General features: G+C 51.0%; 5 protein-coding genes across 5 annotated transcripts; 1 reads left to right on the forward strand and 4 right to left on the reverse strand.

Moving 5' to 3' along the window:
- Positions 1 to 657: 657 nt before the first annotated feature.
- LOC100906919 (cholinesterase 1) lies at positions 658 to 4,744 on the forward strand. The gene is made up of 3 exons (XM_003739855.2): positions 658 to 2,244; positions 4,007 to 4,153; positions 4,463 to 4,744. Exons 1-3 carry the CDS (start codon positions 692 to 694, stop codon positions 4,656 to 4,658), a joined length of 1,896 nt encoding a protein of 631 aa, XP_003739903.2. The 5' UTR covers positions 658 to 691; the 3' UTR covers positions 4,659 to 4,744.
- LOC100899911 (uncharacterized) lies at positions 4,741 to 7,025 on the reverse strand. Its single transcript, XM_003739891.3, has 7 exons — positions 6,855 to 7,025; positions 6,609 to 6,682; positions 6,286 to 6,445; positions 6,024 to 6,198; positions 5,778 to 5,884; positions 5,451 to 5,692; positions 4,741 to 5,321 (listed from the first exon to the last, which is right to left on the reverse strand). Exons 1-7 carry the CDS (start codon positions 6,904 to 6,906, stop codon positions 5,079 to 5,081), a joined length of 1,053 nt encoding a protein of 350 aa, XP_003739939.1. The 5' UTR covers positions 6,907 to 7,025; the 3' UTR covers positions 4,741 to 5,078.
- A 4,008-nt stretch (positions 7,026 to 11,033) lies between these two features.
- Positions 11,034 to 11,995, reverse strand: LOC100907356 (keratin-associated protein 5-8). Its single transcript, XM_003739858.2, has 2 exons — positions 11,962 to 11,995; positions 11,034 to 11,834 (listed from the first exon to the last, which is right to left on the reverse strand). The coding sequence occupies exon 2, from the start codon at positions 11,823 to 11,825 to the stop codon at positions 11,160 to 11,162; it is 666 nt and encodes a 221-aa protein (XP_003739906.1). The 5' UTR covers positions 11,826 to 11,834; positions 11,962 to 11,995; the 3' UTR covers positions 11,034 to 11,159.
- Positions 11,996 to 13,179: 1,184 nt separating this feature from the next.
- On the reverse strand, positions 13,180 to 14,753 carry LOC100907068 (GPN-loop GTPase 1). The gene is made up of 3 exons (XM_003739856.1): positions 14,357 to 14,753; positions 13,961 to 14,218; positions 13,180 to 13,845 (listed from the first exon to the last, which is right to left on the reverse strand). Exons 1-3 carry the CDS (start codon positions 14,645 to 14,647, stop codon positions 13,282 to 13,284), a joined length of 1,113 nt encoding a protein of 370 aa, XP_003739904.1. The 5' UTR covers positions 14,648 to 14,753; the 3' UTR covers positions 13,180 to 13,281.
- Positions 14,754 to 15,213: 460 nt separating this feature from the next.
- On the reverse strand, positions 15,214 to 16,196 carry LOC100907498 (uncharacterized). Its single transcript, XM_003739859.2, has 2 exons — positions 15,891 to 16,196; positions 15,214 to 15,772 (listed from the first exon to the last, which is right to left on the reverse strand). The coding sequence occupies exons 1-2, from the start codon at positions 16,122 to 16,124 to the stop codon at positions 15,443 to 15,445; spliced, it is 564 nt and encodes a 187-aa protein (XP_003739907.2). The 5' UTR covers positions 16,125 to 16,196; the 3' UTR covers positions 15,214 to 15,442.
- Positions 16,197 to 18,710: the final 2,514 nt, after the last annotated feature.

Here is an 18,710-nt window from a genome sequence, read left to right on the forward strand (position 1 = left end):
ATTAGTACGACTCGCGTTCATCTGTGCCAGAAATGCATGACTTGCAGTTCCGGACAGATGACTTCATCCGGTTGCTCAGACAGTCGACTAACGAGGGAACTTGTTTTCCAATGAAGGTAACTCGTCAACAGTTGCGGATGAAATGTTCCCTGAAGGAGCCGGTCCCTACGCCGACATGGAAGAAGCTGGAGGGTCATCGAATCTCCTCATGGACCTAGCTGCGTATGAAAAGAGCATCCATCAAGATTTTTTCAACGACTTCGATGACCTCTTCGACGACGAAGACTTGAGTTGAACGCTCACCGCGAACGACGCCGTGGAAGACGCTCTCGGAGCCTTCGGCGGAGTGAAACCTGTACATTCTTAGTCGAATGAGAATAAGGAACCTCGAATAAAAAATACAGCTGTATTAGATTGTATCCGCTTCTCTTTTGTTCTTCTCTCTTCCCTTGGTTTTTGGATCATCCGAATAGACCACAAATCCGAGGCGGCTGTCTTGAGTCGCTACCGTGGGCCTTCACACGACGCTTCTCCTCTCCCAGACGTTCTTCAAATCCTTGACGTCACGCCTGCTCGCAATCCCGAGTGGTTCACCCTCCCCCTTTCGTCTCTGGGTACTTCTGAAATATCAATGAGAGCCGCGCGGGACCCGCTCCAGTAGAGAAGGCACTGTGGAACGACCGGCGTCGGAATGCAGCGAATCTTCGCCGTCTTCGCGCTCTTTTTCTATGCTGCTGCGCATAGTGTTTCCGGTGCGGCTTTCGTCAACCTGACATCGGGCGGCTGGAATGGACTCGAGCTCGAGCTCCCGGGTGTGTCGAACAAAGTCGAGGTCTTCTACGGAGTGAGATACGCCGAGCCCCCGGTCGGGGATCTTCGCTTCAGGCATCCGGTACCGAGAGCCTACAGTGGAGCATCCCTAGATGCCACGAAACCCGGTCACGCTTGCATTCAAGGCAACACGTTCTACATCCGAAGCAACGTGAGCTTCGGTTTCGCCGAGACTTCGGAAGACTGTCTGCACGTGAACATTTATCGTCCCAAAGGGGCTCAGAATGCGCCCATGGCGGTATACTTGCACGGTGGAACTTTCGTCGCCGGGTTCAACAAACTCTTCCTCTACGACGCCGAAGAATTGGCCGCGCGTGAGAACATCATCATAGCCGTTGTCAACTACCGGCTTTCGGTACTCGGATTTCTCTATCTCAACCACACCAACGCCCCCGGCAACCAGGGTCTGTTCGATACGTTGCTCGCGGCAAAGTTCGTTCAACAAAATGCCCGAGCACTCGGAGGAGATCCGGACAGAATCACTCTGTGGGGACAATCCGCCGGAGGAATGGCGGCTGGATTCCTGTTGGCCAGTCCTCTGGCCAAGGGTATCTTCAAGCGTGCCATCCTTCAGAGCGGCGTGACCGCTGCGGCAACGCCAGCACTGCGACTGAACAACGTCAACAACGCTGTTTCTGCGGCGAGTGTACTCGACTGCGTGGACAGTAACAGAACCGTCGATGAGCAGCTCGGTGACATGGCTCAGTGTATGAAGAAAATTGACGCTCAGAGATTATTCGATGCCGTTAACGTGGATCTCGGAGAAAGGTACACTATAACGTTCCAGCCCATGTACGGTATCGATGATATGCTCCCGGTTTTCCCGTTCCCTGCCAATTATTCCGAAGTTCCCCTCAACGACGACGTCAAAGAAGTCCTCACCAGCACCGTCTCCGACGAAGGTGCCATGTTCATTTGGGGTGTTCTCGAGCGCTTCCAGTACGCCGACTCGTCATCGGTGGAGGATTTCATTAGTCTGAGTCAGGTTGTTCTGAAGGTTGTTCTGGAAATGCCAGCCGAGTACGTGAAGAACGGTATTCCCCGCTACATTTCGCCGAGCGTGACCGATCAAGCAGAGATGAGGAAGCAGGTCAGCGATCTGTTCAGAGATGTTCTCTTCGAGTGCCCGGTCGACATGTACTCGGATTTCCTCGCCACCAGAGGTGTCAAAGTATACCGTTACCTCTGGAATCACAAACCATCAACGAGCTACTGGCCCGAGTGGGCGGGAGCGACGCACTGCGACGATATTCCGTTCGTGATGGGCTCTCAGTTCGACATTGGAAATAAGGCGGAAAAGTCCAATCAAGCCAGTGCAGGACTCGTTCATTTCCTCAAGACACCGATAACCGAGGCCGAGAAACAACTGATCAGAGACTCGCTCAAAATGATCGGTGACTTTGTCAAAACAGGGTGAGTTGGGATTTCCGTTTCTTATGCTCAGCGAAAATTGTTTCTCAACGTTCTGTCACATTTTCTGTGGCACAGATCCGGTGGAGGAAATGAATTAATGGTTCAACAAGTTGTGAAACGGAGAAAACGCGACGAACGGCAATGCGGTGCCTTTAATGAGATCTAAGTTCTTCTGTTCTAATCACTTCCTTAATCGACACCGATTGGATATCGATCACACTGAGAAAGGAACCGCGCACGTTCTACCCTTCGCGATTTTGGCAAACAGAAGAAAAGTCCGCTTCGGTCTGTGCGTCACACGGTCCGTCTGGATATTCTCCGATCGCAATTGCTCATGTTGGAAATTTCCGAGCAGAAAATGCGATGATCGTTCTCAGATGCAGATAGAAGACCCACATAGACGATTGCCGAGTTCGCGCAAGATATTTTTTCTCTCATCGCTGAGACACATGAATCCATCAGAAGCGCGGCGACGGACACAAAAAAAACGTTTTCCAGTGCTTAGCGCCGGATGTTGCTATGACTTTGGCAAGCAAGCAAGTTCGTTCCATTGCTGCCATCAGCGGCGGCATCCCAAGTCGTCTCGATCTTTCATTAACCATGTACGCCGGATCTTTCATGTTCAGTGAGTTTTTTAAGTGACAATCGTTTCTGCTTGGTTACCGTATACAGGAGTTATCTAGACACCGGATAAACATCAGAGTTTGCGCGATTCCCGATTGTTGCGGCAAAACATTCTCCTAAATGTTTCTCGTATCCGGGAACGGAAAGAGCAGCAGCCATCCATCAGATGATGAGTATCTCGATTCCTCCGGATGTCTTCTTTTGCTGAGCTCCTATTCGGAGAGAGGCATCCCCGGGATTCTCTTGTACCCATGAAGATCGGAATCCCAGACCGTCTGAGCGCGGGAGTCGAGTGATTTCCGCCGACTATTGTCGTCGCGGGATGCCGTCCGTCTCAACGGAACTGGTATGGAGCCATTATTTCCAGGCTCATCACGATTTCCGGTGCAATGAATTCTCGACGTCTCCACGGGGACGGAGCCATCAGATCCTCTTGAAAATCGGCGATCTCACTTTGTCGCTCTTCGCGGAGAGTTCCATGTCATCGGGTTTGGCGCGCGAAGAGCCGCGTCCGATTTACCCTCCAAGGTCGACATTTAGATATCGGCATAGGCTTACACCGAGCCGACGGGGCATCGGTAGAACCCACAGAACAGATTTCTCCTTCGGCACGAGTGGCTACGAGATGAAGAATATCGGCGCTAAGGTGCTGAAATGGATTCATCTTGTTCAATGCGCTAAGCCCGGAACGGCTCGAGGTTTGACATCAGAGAATGACTGCGATTTCTTAGCTGTTAAGCATGGGCAGCTTTTGTTCTTCAATCGCGTCCTGAAATCGATGAGTCGGAAGAGCAGTCTGCTCCCAGAAGAAAATGCGTATGATTCGAGCGTGAGTGGATTCGTCTCATTATTGATGAGCGATATTACGAAAACGAGCGGAATTTCGCCAAGCATCACGACGGTGGTCGTGGATCGTCGCGGGCAACGACCTCGGGCAAATTCACCTCACAGCGTGCATTCACTTCATTGCGTTCCCGGGCCCTCGACACGGCTCCGGGTCTTGAGTCCCATCGCGGCGTAATGAGCCAGCTGCGAAAGAGCTCCCGAGCTCGAGACGCCACTTCAGCTCAAAATCCTTTCTCGGCTAGCCGGCTGAAATTTTTTCCTTATTAACCGGATCTTGTTCAATTTTCCACAGAGTACCCAGCAGACCCGATGGTTCGCCCTGGCCGCTGTATACGGCAGAGAAGAAGGAATTGGTGCGAATCGAAGTTACGGCGTTTTCCAACATGACGGGACCGCATTCGGGCAAGTGTTCGACTTGGAAGGATTTCGTCACCAACAAGTAAGCAAACATCCCAAGTTTCGTAAAATTTCATGTATCCCCAAGCCGCGACGCTGCTGATGAGGGCACCTGGAGCAATGCCAAGCAGTCACTCACTCAGAGGAACTGTTCATCCTGTGGAACTCTTAAAAATAAGATTCTGTACCATCAGACCGAGACCGTTGGCTGCTTCAGCGGGACAAATTGCTATCGAGTCGCGATAACTGCCTCTGACTTTGCTCTGCTGCGCGAGATCTATCTAAGATCAGGATAATAACTGCCAAGTCACTATCTCTCCACATGAAGATAATTTTTTCTCTGCTCCCGCAGGAAGACGACCAGACTCCCGATATACACCCTGGAGGACACCACAACGGCGAAAACCCCAGCCGTCGAATCGAATGAGATAGTCACCAAACGACCTCGCAAAAAGAAGGGAAGATACAACAACGGTTCTCCCGGGACGGCCTCATCGCACCCTTGGATTCTGTCATTAATCTTGATGGCGACGATCAGATTCCTGTGATAAGCTCCGTACGCTCTTCTTCATTCCTGTATATACATTCCATCGAATCGCGAGTCGGTTGTGAGGAAATACATAGTTTTATTAGTCGCGGAAGTAGATGTGTTCTCAATTCTCATACCCTCCTCGGTCATAGTCTTGGACAGTCCTACGCTTCGGTCGTGCTTTCTTGAAACATGTACATGATGACAAATCGATTCATACTATTTCAAGCCTTCGAGGGATCGGGACCATTCGCATCCTGATCCGTAATTCCATCCACAATCCATTTCAAAACCTTTTATGTTCGACCTGGGGAAGACCAACCCTCCCTGAATCGACTCCAACGTTCGCAGCTCTTTGCTGGAGCAACCTTTTTCTCCAGGCAGGTGATTGCTAAAACGAATCACCATAAAATGAGTTCATTAGGCGGCTAAAATATACCTAGTCAATCACGATGTATACTGGGGTTTCTGTCAGAGTTTGCTGTTGTAAAGGGGGTTCTTCGCATGGGTCCCTTAAGGCCGGAGGTTCCTTGCAGTCTAATCGGCGACGGAGCTGCGCCTGAGGGGCGCTCTCCGGCGCTTGAAGAGGCTTCCGCAGACTCTGGACATTCAAATTCTCGTCCAGACTTGGACAGAGGGCTCCCCGTTTCCGCTTTCGACTCGCAGCTCCGGAGGCCAATGTCTGGTTCAGAGAAAAGAAGAAAAGATGAGGAAGAAATGTTCTCCATCTTGTTCCCTAGCATGCGAGGTGAGAGCATACATGAAGGAAATTGAAGCCTAGAAAAGTGGAATTCTCGAGAGAAATTCTCACCGGAGACAGGGGCTCGACGCTTTCGGGAGTGATCCTGTAGCTTTCGCAGCTCTTATTGCTAGCGATGATATCCGCGGTGAACTCACAAACCCCCAAGCGTCTGAACTCTATCAATTTGTTACAGATGGGGCACCGTCCTTTCGGTCGTTTCTCTTCCATAGCTAAGAAATTGTGCAGATCGAAGCACTCCAGATGCTTGCAAGCCTCGAAACGTGCAGGGGTTACTATGCGAGTCCCGAGACCTGAATGACGAGAAAACCATGCCATGAAGATTCTCTAAGACCATATGGTGCGTAGCCGCTGATTCTCGACGTTCGGAAAACTCACAGGGACACTTCAGGCTCACTATTTCTGATTCGACTCCTTCGTCTCTCATACGCTTCCGTCGTTCCTCGACTGTGTCCCGCGACAGTGGATCCGCAGCTAATACCGATCTATTGGGCGGACGAAAAAAATTCTGTCGCGTCAATCTATCTCAACAGACGCATTTGCATGCCGACAGTAAGGCGATGTGGTATCCACGGAACCCTATCTCGGAGCAGCGATGCATGCCCAATACGCGCCGGATTCTACCTGATCAGAGTCGCCGTGCTCACACGCCGACTCAAGAAAATGTCGGCGACGCCGCTGGCGTTCGGGCTGTCTAGGATGGCGATGGTCAAATCGAATTCTGTCTTGAAAGGTTTTCCCTCCGCCTTTTCTCTTATTAGGAATCCGAGATCGACGGGATCTTCGTGCACCCAATAACCTGCAACATTTTTGAACATTCTGGATCACTCTATTCCGAACCAATCTCTGTGAATATCGAATGTTCCGATTTGGAGCAGATCCTTACCTGAGAATTTCGTCCATCGCGGTTGAACTATTCCTTGTGTAGATTCTGCGGATGTGACGGTAATTGTTTGTGGCACCGGTTTGTCTTTCTGCGTCGGGGGTACTTCTATAGAGATAAGCACTCGAAGCTCCAACCTCGTCTTGGTGCTGATTTGACGCATCTGAGCAGGATATATCAATATCCGGTCTTAGGTACTCATGTGAGACATATTCGATACCGAGAATCATGGTGAGACAGACTCCGCAGGATGTTGATGGGAATGATAGAGGCGCGACTGAAAGCTCCGCTGATCGGAAGCAACTGGATAAACGCTCGATACTCACAATAGACTGGGACAGGTCGAGCGCGCATCGTGTCGTCGCCGTACTCAAGGGAAAGGAGCGGCCGATGGGACCATCTGATGGAAATGGGAAATATCTTACCCTCTAGTCGACGCATTCAATCATGTTCTTCTCGTCTGAAACCTATTGCCATCCTCTTCCGAGAACATCGCTCGTCTGAATATCGAGAGATTCTCCCTATCGTCCGTTGTGACTCTCGGAGAGATCAAAGAAAGTTCAAAGACTCACGGATTCGCATGTTGGGAAGAAAATCGGGGAATTTGAGAGCTTTCGGAGGCATTTCAGAGCGGGAAGTTTAGAGTGGTCTCTATCTATTCGAGCTCTTCTCTGCCCGCACCGACGCCGTTGGAATCAGATCGAGCACTAACACCGAGGAGGGGTTGCTTGTTCTCGCCCACATTCACCGATGAAACTCGTCCGAGTGTAGATTTTCATCCAATAATTACAGGGGAGAAATACTAGAATGCGATCGGTTTTTGTTGTGCTGATTTGTTCGGAGGAGCGCGCCTGATGATTCCGAAACCAAGACTCTCCCTATTTCAAAACAAAAATGGCGCCGAATGCTGTCAATAGAAGAAGGTAGGATCCTTCGATTCTTGTCATCTCTCACCTCAATTCATGGATATTGAGTTGGATCAGCACTGTCGCGTCTTCCGCCCGCTAATCGATCGAGCAGCAGATGCTTCGCCCATCCCGGTGGAACTCGATCGTCAAGGGGTTTTGATGGTCTCCTAATTCAGGGGCGACCAAGATCGAATTGAGAATCGAGAGAATTCGAATCATCGCATAATCCTGCGAGCTCCTCGCGAGTTACAAATATTTCCGTGACCTTCATCTCAAGAATTCACATTTGATGATTCCATTCGACGGTGTTTTTCGAGAGGTGCGCGAGAAACCTTCATCTTAATTTCCTCGCAGAGCGTGTAAAAAAAATTATCCAGAGTCAGTTTCTGTGGCACTGACGATAGTTGGCCTGAAACCGTCCGATCCGGTGTTGCGCCGACGTTCGTTGAGTTTATATGGAGAGCATATCGTAAGGGATCTTATCGAGTTTGTGGTGCATGGTGAAACCGCCTCATTGGCTGAGATAGGATTTGATCGGAACCGATCGATTCGAAAATCGCTTCCGTGGCTACTGCTGAAAATCCGTGATTAGGACAGATGCTGCCCGGAACCTCGTGTGGCGTCTCGACAACAATATGAATAATTGTTCCCCCAACAGCCTACGGCGTACTCGATACTCAGCTATTCTCTGGGCGCTCCTTTTCGGTTTCCTTGCGGGATTGTTCTCGTTTCTTGCCCGCTCGTGTTCATGACACATCCGTGGAAAAACATAAGTAGAAATCATCTTTGCCTGAAGAGCTGGATCAAAGCTCACAGAAGATGTTGCCGCCGCGCTGCCGAGACTGATGTGCGGTTTTCCGTCGCCGGAGTCCATATGAGGCAGGAGTCCGCTAGAAGATTCTCGACTGGGGATGCGTGGTTCTGGACGGGGTGGAGGTGTATTTTGCCCGAGTTCTCATCCCCCTCGATTATCAGAATCGCTAATAATTCTCAGAGAGTATCAATCCATGGACGAGAAAGAAAGGTTGTCAATGCGTATTCTGCAGATCCAGAGACGTCCGTTACAAGCTGTTATCTCTAACAGCAGAACGATGCCCGGAACGATGACCAAACTCCACCGAGACTGGATGCTGAAAACACCGTAGATTCGCTACCAATGAAAAGGAATGAGGAGACGGTCCGAGCCTCCTGGATTGACAAGATTCGCTGCATGGAGCCACGTTCGCCTTGCAGAATCGTGATATTCTGCAAGGCGCAAGATGCAAGGATCTCTTCGATTTCCACATCAAATGGCAAATCGAGTAGACCCGGAATCAGAATCCTCAGCGGTGGGAGCTCGAAGCTCGTTGTGCACTGCCCGTCGACCATTCGTATTGAATCATATCCATTACGGTCATCCGACTAATGCAATTCATACATGTTACGATGGACAGTGTCTGAGGACAGCCTTAAGGACGACATTAAAACCATGTGCCCATCTGTACATACTGATTGGAGCTTGAAACAAGGGCGTTCCGCAGGGGGGGGGGTTGTGGCCCATGACGCGATTCCAGCCCGAGCATGAATTTGACTACGAACACGTTCAGCTCTGCAGGCCCAACGGGCCTCCTATTCGACGTTCGCGCGGCGATAGCCGAGGGAACAGGAAAGTCAGATTTTCCCTATCTCATCCTCGTAACGGGTCGCCGTTGAGGAAAGAGGGTCGAGGTACGGGAAGACCAGCTCATCCGGTCGAGCTACGATAATGAAGACATGTTGTGAAGCTAAGCGCTCGCCGTTGTTTACACCTGAGAGATTTTCATCGATCTTGAATGTTCGAATCGCTTAGACTCCTGCAGCCAGACTTCCTGAGCGTCCGACCATGTACCCGAATGAGGCGACTCACGGCACAAGGAGCCGTCAGAAGTTCTGTTTTCCCCTGCGTCGGTAGGGGCCCATAGCTCAGCTTCACCGGCGACAGATCTTGGCGATATCATTTTGCGTTTCCCCCTGGTCTCCATGGGCACGCTTTGCCATCCGCAACGCCCATAGCTTCTCTCCATTTCCGATGTGCATGGGCATCCCGGAAGTACCTAACCCTGGTCATTGTCGATCCTCGGCGAGGACTGGAATCGTCTCATTGATGCCTATCACTCCCCGGATCTCGTGGGTCGTCAAAGCCGGACAATAGGAGTTCGGGATAATCCTGGGGTAATCCAAAACGTGTTGAACGCCGCATACTTGGAACTCTGATGAATCGGATGGGGCGAAACAAAATCTTGGAACAGCGCTACCAGTTAACGATTCTCGCTGCGTGACACGGGATTTTCGAATGCTTCCAGAAAGTCCCATGACGTGAGCTCCATACGCGGCCGATACCAGAAAATAGGGATAGAAGCTCCTTTCCCCCGCGGATCAGAATCTGACAAGCCTGGCGACTACGCGTCCGAAAAATGCACTGACAGTTGCAGAAGTCAGTCTCGAAATTCTCTGGGAAGGTGACAGACCGTGCAGTTTGTTCAGCATTTCCTCGATTCCCATTGTCCATTGTAAAGCATCTTCGACGACTCGACCTACGCACGCGTCATCGTATGTGCTATCTGTCAGATATCCGCCTGCACAGTGTTTTCAGATCAGTATAAAACTCGCTTGCGATGAGGCCTTTCTTTCGGAATGGCGCACAGGTCTCAGCCACGAGGCGCGGCGTCCAATCCCACCGGAATGCATCGGAACGATCGGCTTCACATTCAAATTCATCGCGAGTCATACACCTCGAAGCTAAATGTATGCTGAAGTTCCAGGGTCGTACGAGCTGCGATCAATCAAACATGCCGGACGACGAACGATCGGGAGCTGAAGGTGGAAAGCATCGAGAGCCCCCGAACCCGACTGCGCGAAAAAACCGTCGAGGAAGGAGTTCCTGAGTCAAACGTCTTCAGTACGCCACCATCGGAGCCCAGCCCTGCGTTTCGCGATAAATGGAAGACGACCACTGAGATCGATTCTCTTCCCGCAGAAAATATACTCATCCCCCTCATATATAAGATGCTTATACCAAAATAATGCGACGTGTTCTTCGGACATGTGCTCGCAAGCGAGATTTGCGGTCGACGCGTCGATCTCTCGATGCGTAGGGGAAGCTCCGAGAAGAATCCTTCGCGAATCGATGCATGTTTAAAAGTCGAAGCAAGTCGTTCGGGAAATCATTCGCAGATCGAGTCCTGCTTCGCAAGTCGAATCTTCGTCTAGAAACGGAACTTTGTAAGTTCGGCTTTGACTCTACCCGGTCGTTGAGAGAAACCAGGTCAGGATCATACGGATCGTAAAATGTACATAGATTGCTCATCCCATTCATGGATTTATTTTGATTCGGCGAGCAAACCTCAGCCCTCGTCAGATTCATACTCCCCACCTGAAATCACTGCCCTGTGTGCGGGAAAGGCTGTCGAGGATGGTCACCAAATAATTATTCCCCCATTGGCGACACTGTAATCGTGATTCCAGATACCTATCACTGATGAGCGCCTCTCGGGAGGATGGCGATTCCCCTCTCAATCAATGAGGTCGCTTTCAATATCGTCGAACTAATATTGGACTGGATTGACTATCTGGTATCGCATTAAGCTGTATGATAATCGCACGAGCGCAGTTCTATAATGACTCACGGGAGACCAGCTGACGAGAGCCTTCGATTCTAGGACTGATCGAGGCCCAGAGACTGTGGAAGTGAGCAAGTACACGACAGAAGTTCGCCCACTTGAATCTCCGATCAACGTATTATCGGTCGTTTCCCTACGATATCTGTCGTGCTCCGAGGAGTTCCTCCCCGCACATGCGTCAGTGTGCGTCGCCTTCACGAGTCGGTGCGGAAGTCACAAAGTAAAATTTATTCAACTGGTTCACATCGAATCAGACGCAACATTCGGTTTCTAAAGTGATAGGAAAGGGTAATAACTGATTTCCCGCAGGTTGTGGGGTCTTGTGAAGGCCTCAGCATTCGCAAATGCATTTGAAGAGAATTTTGTTCTCTTCACCGCATTTCTTGCAGTGTATGACGCATTTGCAGAGGCACGACTTCCTCGGTTTGTCGACGCTGCACGACGTGGAATTACAGCAGGACTTCTCGCTTGCGGTTTTGCGACAATTCTTGCAGGTGCATACACATTCGCACCTTTCGCAGCATTCCCCGTCTTTGCAAGAGGTGGGAGATTCACAGCTGCAGTCCTTCTTCGTGTCACCGCCACAGGCACCGCAGGAACAATTACACTTGCAATCTCCGCAGATTTTTCCGTTACCACAGCACAACTCGCAGTCGCGCGTACATTTGCAGACGCAAACCTCCGATCTCTCCGGTTCCTTGCCGCAGCTTTTGCAGGTGCATTTGCACTTGCAACCGTCGCAGCGTTTCCCATCCTTGCAGCAGTTCTTGCATTTGCTCATGCACTCGCAGGTGCATTGCCTGCGTGAATCCGATGACTTCTGACAGCTGTCGCAGACACAACGGCATTCACCGACGCATGTCACCTCTCCCTTGGGTCCATTCTTCTTCGGAACTGGTTTACAAACACAAATCACTACGTGTTCGCCCCCGTCTGACGCTCCTTCCTCTCGTTTGAACGCTCCCTTGCAATTGCCTCCGCATTCCGAATCACCCATGGTCGCAGCCTGAAAAATATGGGAATTTGCCATCGTATAAAGGTGCTGACTCGAAACCGAATCATCGTCGGACCGAGAGCTCACTGATGGATCGAGGTCCAACGATAAATTCTTGTGTGAAGAAGGCTTTACTCACTTTTTCAGATGTCAAGATGCCGGTGCAGATGGGGCTACTCCTTTCTGCTTCGTAATATATACCCTTTTTTGACAATGGCGACAAATCCAGTAGTGCCGTGTGCAAAATTCTAGCGAGCCGTGTGCAAACTGCGCATGCGCTTTCGGAGCAGAGTGCTTCCTTGGTGCCACATGGGTGGATTTGAGCAAATACTCTAGCACTGAGGACATGTGGAAAATCTATTCACCGTTGAGAACAAGTCTTGTGGCGACCACAGGCTCTCATGCGAACCATGGGCACCATTAGCAATGGGCCACACTTAGCACCGGGCACATCAGAGTCAGGGAGGTCATGACCTGAGCCGAATATCCCCCGAGAGCGTGAAATGAAAAAAAGAAAACGCGGCACCAAGCCGAGGGGCGCTTCAAAATTCGTTCTCCTTCGGATTCTTTGATCCACGGATCTAGCCTGAGGTATGAGTGCATCGCTGACTGAGTAGGAGCGCCGATCTCCGCGGAAGAAAATCCTGGGGCGGTGTCCTCCATGCGGGATGATATTCACATTATTACTGAAGAATGATGCTGGATAGAAGAATGCTGAGTAGAAGAATGATGAGGCCAATCGGGAGAAAAGTCGCTGGAAGCCTCCGCTCTGAATACTTAGGAATGTTCAACTCAAAGGGATTCGCTTGCTTCGCGTTGCCTACATTCTACAAGCAATGTCAGCACAGGGGGTCTGCTGAACAACTCATGGAAGGGCCGGGTGCAATGGAGGAAGGCTACCTCGGGAAGTTGCTGGGAAGAAGCATATCGTACCACCCAACCAGAGCCGCAATCGAGGGCAACCGGCGCGCTGATGTACCCGGGACTCTCGGGCTCCTTACCAGCAGGAGCTCCAACAGGGACAATCATCTGCTCTTGACCATGCGAACTTGATGGGAGAACGCATGGGAAACTCCTCGGAGCCCGGAGGGTCCTCATCGCACAAGTCACGACTGTGTGTTGAGGGAACGATACGGAAGCAGAAAAGGAGTACCTATTCGACGGAAACATATTTATTGTTCTATACGACCTGGGTTCGGACCTTCGCGATCGGAACACAACATTCCACCGCTCGGAAGACCTAATAAGCTCCGCAGCTGTGATTATGGGTACCATCTCAATCATTGGGTGACTCCTCTAAACTCTCGCATATTTTCCGATTCACATCTGCCCCGTAGTGAATGAAGACAAGGAACGATTTTTCCGAAAACAGGTTTCATATTCCGTCTGCCCGGTACAAAGTAACGAGAGATATTTGCATTCATATGTACAGGAGCGTGTGAAAAGAAAGGGACTCTCCCTACGTCTTATCAGGGTCGCCCTCTTGGGACTTTTTCACTCTTCTCTGTTTTTCGCGCATAAGAAAACTCTTGAAGGACTCATATTCTTTATGCTCTTCGTCGTCCGCGTCATTTTCGTTGACGACGACTTCTTCTTCGGAGTCTGGTTCCTCGAGATCCCCTCCGTAGCTTGGCCGAATGAGAATTTCGGATCCGGGTTCTTTCGCAGGAATGTCCTCCACATCTCCGATGACTGTCTCACCGAGCGCCATTTTCTGAATGACGACTTTCTTCTCTTTCTCGAGCCGCTCGTTCTCCTCCCGCAGCATTCGTTCGTATTCCGGTCTGTACTCTTCTTCGTATTCAATGCGCGCTCGATCGATTGCACTGAGGAACTCTTCGCAGCCCAGTCCAGACACTGCGGAGCAGCCAACTGAATTGATGTTCTTATAGAACTCATCCAGAACCAGACCCAACGATGAAGCCAGAGTCGAGATATAGGAGGTCTCATTCCGGAGCGATGCCTCGAAAGCTTCCGGGTCTCTCATCCATTCCTGGGCGTAACTGTGATTGACGATGTCGATCTGCAACAGAGGCGTTTATCGATGAGAAACGCATCGCAAAAAGTCGTCCGTCCGGACCTGATACTCGTTCTCGATGTCTTATAATTTATGTTCGAGGCCTCGCACAGATACTCGCCTTGTTCATTGCGATCACAAAAGGCAATCGTGTTTTGTATAGGATCGAACAAGCGTACAACATATTCGACATGAACGTGACCGGTTTCGTGGAGCGTACGACGTCCATCACATAAACGACGACAGTCGGAAATACTGAAGCCAGAGCTTTCGTGATGATGTCCCCGGACGCTGACCATGTGAAGACTTCAATCTGTCCCGGTGTATCGAATATAATGTATTCGTGCTCGTCGGCACGTTTCTGTAGCAGGCTCATCATCTGCGAAACCCAAGCTGATTATTGCGCGGCCTGCCATACGTCCCTCCACTGCGCGGGATGCGGTAATCTATCGGTAGAATCCTATCATGTGAGTTCTCAACAGAAGCGTACTAGTACGATCGGCTAAGAATGGTTTACCTTATCGAAGCGCGTGGAGAACAGATTGAGCGAAGTGACGATGGCGCCGTTAGGTCCCAGCTTATACTGCTTCATGACGTTTTTGTACTTGACAGTATCCCGTATATCGATGTTCACCGGATAAGGGACTTCGTGGCAGGCTGGATCTAAATTGACAAGGAACGGCCGCTTTTTCTGCGCGTAAAGATGCGCCGCCAATCGTTGTACCCAACTTGTTTTGCCGCTACCTGCCATGCCAAGAACTATTATGCATACTGGCAGTTTTTTCGATGCACACGCACCTTCAGCCATCCTGAATCCCACCGCGGGGTCGTTCGGAATTCCCACACTCGATGAAGTATCGGCAACAGGTTCGGGCCTCAAAAATTGTTCCGATCTCCGGACTCAAAACAAAAATGAGGAGAGAGGTTGCAGTAGGACAGGAACTGACGACGACAGGCAAGGGTGCATTTCCGGCACATGTTTACGGCGCGTGATTTCGAAATTCTCCAGCGACTGGATGGTCCTGACATTCCAAGTATTGCATTACCTACGCAGATATACGCAGGCCTGACGAAAGGGGGCGGTTCAGGTGACTTCTTACCCCGGACCCAGAGTTCCCGTCGCGGCCCCTAGCTCTCGCTTCAGTCAGATGGTTTCATCTGCGTCCCATATTCTTCCTCATCTTGTCAGATGCATGGAGTGAAACTGCTGCTCTAACCCGTTCCATCCATCAATATTCTAGTGGCGGTCAAACGATTAAGAGGGGACCATGTCCGAATTTCCTCCCGGGCCCGGAATTTCTCTCGGCGGCACCGGATATACAAGTTCTTTCAAGGCATTTCAGGCATTCGCGAAAGGAAGTCGGATCATTACTTTCCTACTTATTTATTGATGAATGAATGTTCGTCATCGTTCGGTATGAGAGAGCGAGGATTAAAATTTTTAATTTCGCGACGCCCCGGGTAGTAAAAGTTGTTGTTAAGATCAATTCGACGAATCGCGATTCCTTTCCCGGGGTTGTCGGTGATATTCATCATCACAACGTATTTCATTTGGATCTTTCCGCCGAATAATTAGTCTCAACAACAGAGCATACAAGCAAGATCAGGTGAAGGAAAACTCGTCGAATTCCCTGTCGTCGATGTATCTCTCGCTAATCGTTTCGGGGACCCGCGATTCCATCGGCGTGTTGAGGAAGCTCCTACGTCGTTCCTGAGTGATCTTCAAACGTTCGGTGAGCGACAAGTACAGGTCATGCCAAAGAAACTGGGGGAAATCACTCAATAGATCGTTGCACACCCTCAAGTAATTATCATTAAGACAGTTTCTCGTCGGACCCAAATTATAGGCGCGGAAATATCCAAGCTTGCGATAGGAGGTTATATAATGGCAGACTTGGATCCGGAAAGCAAGTGTCATGCGAGAGATAATTCCCTGTGGAAGAAGTTTCCTGAGTTTAACCCTATCTCTCCACAAATATCGAATAGCCGGCCGACGATCGCCACCGCGGGGAGCTCCAAGCGTTCGAGCACCGATCACAATGACAGCTCACCTGCAGGTAGGACCAAGCGATTTCTTCGCTTTGTTTGACGGCGCCTTTGACAGTTGTGTAAAAAATGGTAACGATGACAGGAACCATCGAACGGCGTATCCTTCCCTTGAAATCAGCCGCGCAGAGCAGGAGCACTCTTCTTTCATTCGATGTCAAGCGATACATCCAATCTCTGATCCTCCGTATAGAGCTACGAGTTCCGTTCACCCTGGTCAGCAATGATTGCAGCAACATCCAAGTTTCGTGAGGAGAAACCGGTGACGAAAGATCACTCCGAGCGACTTGGAGCGGACCCCTTCCTGACACTGCCGTGATGATTTTCACGGCGATTGCGAGCGGGTTGTGGCATTCCTCCACTGGCAGTCCTAGGAACTCATTAGGACGAACACGGTTGTGGAGCATGAATTGACACGAAATCATTGCCTCGATGATCGACTGTCTTCCGCGCGGTGTCGTGTGGCTCGAAGTAGAAACGTATTCGGCCATGCTGGTCGTCATCCCTAGCTTGATAGAGCGATGTGCCCACATGACGAAGTTCAGGAACATCACTGCGTCCTCCCATCGGCCCTGTCTGGGCAGCGAGAACAGAAGAAACTCGTAAAAATTCTCATGTCGAGGACAAACCAAAGATTCCTCACTCCCATCGGAGCTTCGAGCGGTGCTTGGAGTTTGCCCCACGACCCACAGGCACACGAGCCCGCACCGGAGTCCGCTCCGGTCCAGTGATTCCCCTGCGAGTCATTAGCTGAAGTTCTTACCGGATAAGATCATCCACTCCCAGTTTTCCATTTGCCAATAGCCACTGCCAAGCTCGAGCCTCGAGTTCTCTTTGTGATGGAGTCCGCGGAGCTGATCGATCGTAGACGGAAGGAGGCACTACTCGAATGCCTCGATAAAGTCTCTGGTGCATTTTGGGGCCGACCCTGATGAGTTCGAAGGATACCGCTTGCCACAAACCGAAGCTGTATTTGTTTATTTTTCTCGATCGCTCATGGGTCTGCGTGAGGTATTCTGAACGTCCACATTCACGCATACATTGGTGATTGCGTTCGGGCAGGACGAGAAGTCCGCCATTCGGGGATTCGCTGCAGTTGACCCTCAGGGGACCAACGGAGAGCCCCCGCCCACACTTCAGCCTCCTGGGTGATCGGGATGAGTGATTGGGATACGTAAGTCGGGCGTGGATGACCGAGGCGGCGAGTCCACCTTGAGCGTTGGGGTCTGCTACGTTGGGGACCTCTGAGTGAGAGGCGACTCCACCGAGCGTCATCGCTGAGAAATCGTCACCCTCTATTTCGACGGAAGGTTGCAAAGTCTGGAAGAGCTTCTTCCTCTCGAACAGATTTTCCGGCGAACCTGGTGCGATTCGCCGGTGTCCGAGTTGTGCGCAAAATACAATCGCATGTCTTGGTTTCGCAGCACGAGAATCAGCCCACTATGGGAAGATCGTCAATTCAGATGTGATAACGAAATCAGATGCAGTCTGCGGACCCCTCCGTCACCGATCCGCAAGCTGTGGTTTCCCAGCCTGGTCCCGGGAAACCTCCGATGCCTGGAACCCGACCCCAAGTTTTTAAGGTCTTCACAAGGTCTTCGAGGTTTGACGAAAGCCCCTCGTTCCCGGAGAGTCCTGACCAGGCCCATGTGAGAAGTCGGCTCCCCACTGTCCGTGGCGACGCGAACGGTCACCTGAACGGAAACTTCCGAATAAATCGCGCTCCGACGAATCAAAGACCCATGGCCCTCCCGGTCCGAGAGAACGCGCACACAATGGCAGCACTGTTGGACCTCGTCGACGGTGTTGGGACCTACCCTCCAGACCACTTGCTCGACCTAGACTGAGGCTCGGTCTCGAGAAGGTCGCCCTGCGCATCAAGAAGATTCATTCGCAATTGCCACAACAAAATCAATTTGTGACTCGAATAAGTTATTATGACTAGAGCCCTCGCTCTGCTCGGCTCGTGGTCTCCCCCATTGGCCTTGGGACGGCCCTCTAAGTCAGTGGTGCACTCTTTCTTATCCCCTAGCCCTAGATCATTCCCCGCATATTCGGGGTACATGGGGATCCCCAAGCTCTGAACAAGGATTCGAACCGCAGAACATCATCTGTTGGTTCCCAGTCAGTCACCGTTATGAGTTTCATGACTCATCAGGCATGGCAGAACAACATCTGTTATCTTCACGGAGACACCGGAGCCCGCCTGACGCTGGGGCTCGGGTAGGGGGACCGCCCTCTCCCCGAGGGTGCCACCACCGCCAGAGACCAGAACATACATTCCAAAAGTACATGTCCCCATAATTTTTCAGCTTGCTTGTGTCGGCGTCCGCTTACGCCGTGGAATCGGCTGCTCCGGTGTTCAAGCCCCTTCTTCGGGGCGCTCTCCATGGTTTAGTCCACATAGTCGTGAGCCAAGAGCTCCAGTTCCAAGGCTGATCGTGAGAATTCAGAGGCGAGAATTCGCGGTCGAGGGTCTGTGTAGCCGCCGCCTCCGCTGTTGCTGCCCAACCGATAGTCTATGGATGTTAGCCATCACGTGTGACAGGTTGGGCCCTTATTCGCTGACTCAAATTGGAGCGAAAGGAGTCCGCCGTAGCTGAGACTTCTCCAAAACAAACGGAATGCCTCGGGAAAGTGGATGATATTTCATGAAGTTTAGAATAACTCCTTGGTATCATTCCATGTTTTGACCATATCCGGGTTCGGAGTGTTCACGCTGCGCGCCATGTTGCCAACGCCCCCTGGAAGTGACCAACCTAATCAGGAGTAAACGGGAACCTCGCTGAGCTTCCCCTACCGGACCGATCGAATCCAGTGCTTTC

The sequence above is a fragment of the Galendromus occidentalis genome, unplaced genomic scaffold (assembly GCF_000255335.2).
Source record: "Galendromus occidentalis unplaced genomic scaffold, Mocc_1.1 scf7180000076600, whole genome shotgun sequence".
Classification (NCBI taxonomy): Eukaryota; Metazoa; Arthropoda; class Arachnida; order Mesostigmata; family Phytoseiidae; genus Galendromus; species Galendromus occidentalis.

Bases quoted from the DNA above. Each gene is read 5' to 3' on its own strand.
- LOC100906919 (XM_003739855.2), top strand. From the start codon at position 692: ATGCAGCGAATCTTCGCCGTCTTCGCGCTCTTTTTCTATGCTGCTGCG. The intron at 2,245-4,006 runs GTGAGTTGGGAT...AATTTTCCACAG, and splicing joins GGTGACTTTGTCAAAACAGG to AGTACCCAGCAGACCCGATG. The intron at 4,154-4,462 runs GTAAGCAAACAT...CTGCTCCCGCAG, and splicing joins AAGGATTTCGTCACCAACAA to GAAGACGACCAGACTCCCGA.
- LOC100899911 (XM_003739891.3), bottom strand. From the start codon at position 6,906: ATGCCTCCGAAAGCTCTCAAATTCCCCGATTTTCTTCCCAACATGCGA. The intron at 6,683-6,854 runs GTGAGTCTTTGA...CATTTCCATCAG, and splicing joins TCTTCCCAACATGCGAATCC to ATGGTCCCATCGGCCGCTCC. The intron at 5,885-6,023 runs GTAGAATCCGGC...TCCGCCCAATAG, and splicing joins AGCACGGCGACTCTGATCAG to ATCGGTATTAGCTGCGGATC.
- LOC100907356 (XM_003739858.2), bottom strand. From the start codon at position 11,825: ATGGGTGATTCGGAATGCGGAGGCAATTGCAAGGGAGCGTTCAAACGA.
- LOC100907068 (XM_003739856.1), bottom strand. From the start codon at position 14,647: ATGGCTGAAGGTGCGTGTGCATCGAAAAAACTGCCAGTATGCATAATA. The intron at 14,219-14,356 runs GTAAACCATTCT...TGGGTTTCGCAG, and splicing joins TCTCCACGCGCTTCGATAAG to ATGATGAGCCTGCTACAGAA. The intron at 13,846-13,960 runs GCGAGTATCTGT...CCTCTGTTGCAG, and splicing joins TTGTGATCGCAATGAACAAG to ATCGACATCGTCAATCACAG.
- LOC100907498 (XM_003739859.2), bottom strand. From the start codon at position 16,124: ATGTTGCTGCAATCATTGCTGACCAGGGTGAACGGAACTCGTAGCTCT. The intron at 15,773-15,890 runs GTGAGCTGTCAT...CTTCTTCCACAG, and splicing joins TCGCTTGGTCCTACCTGCAG to GGAATTATCTCTCGCATGAC.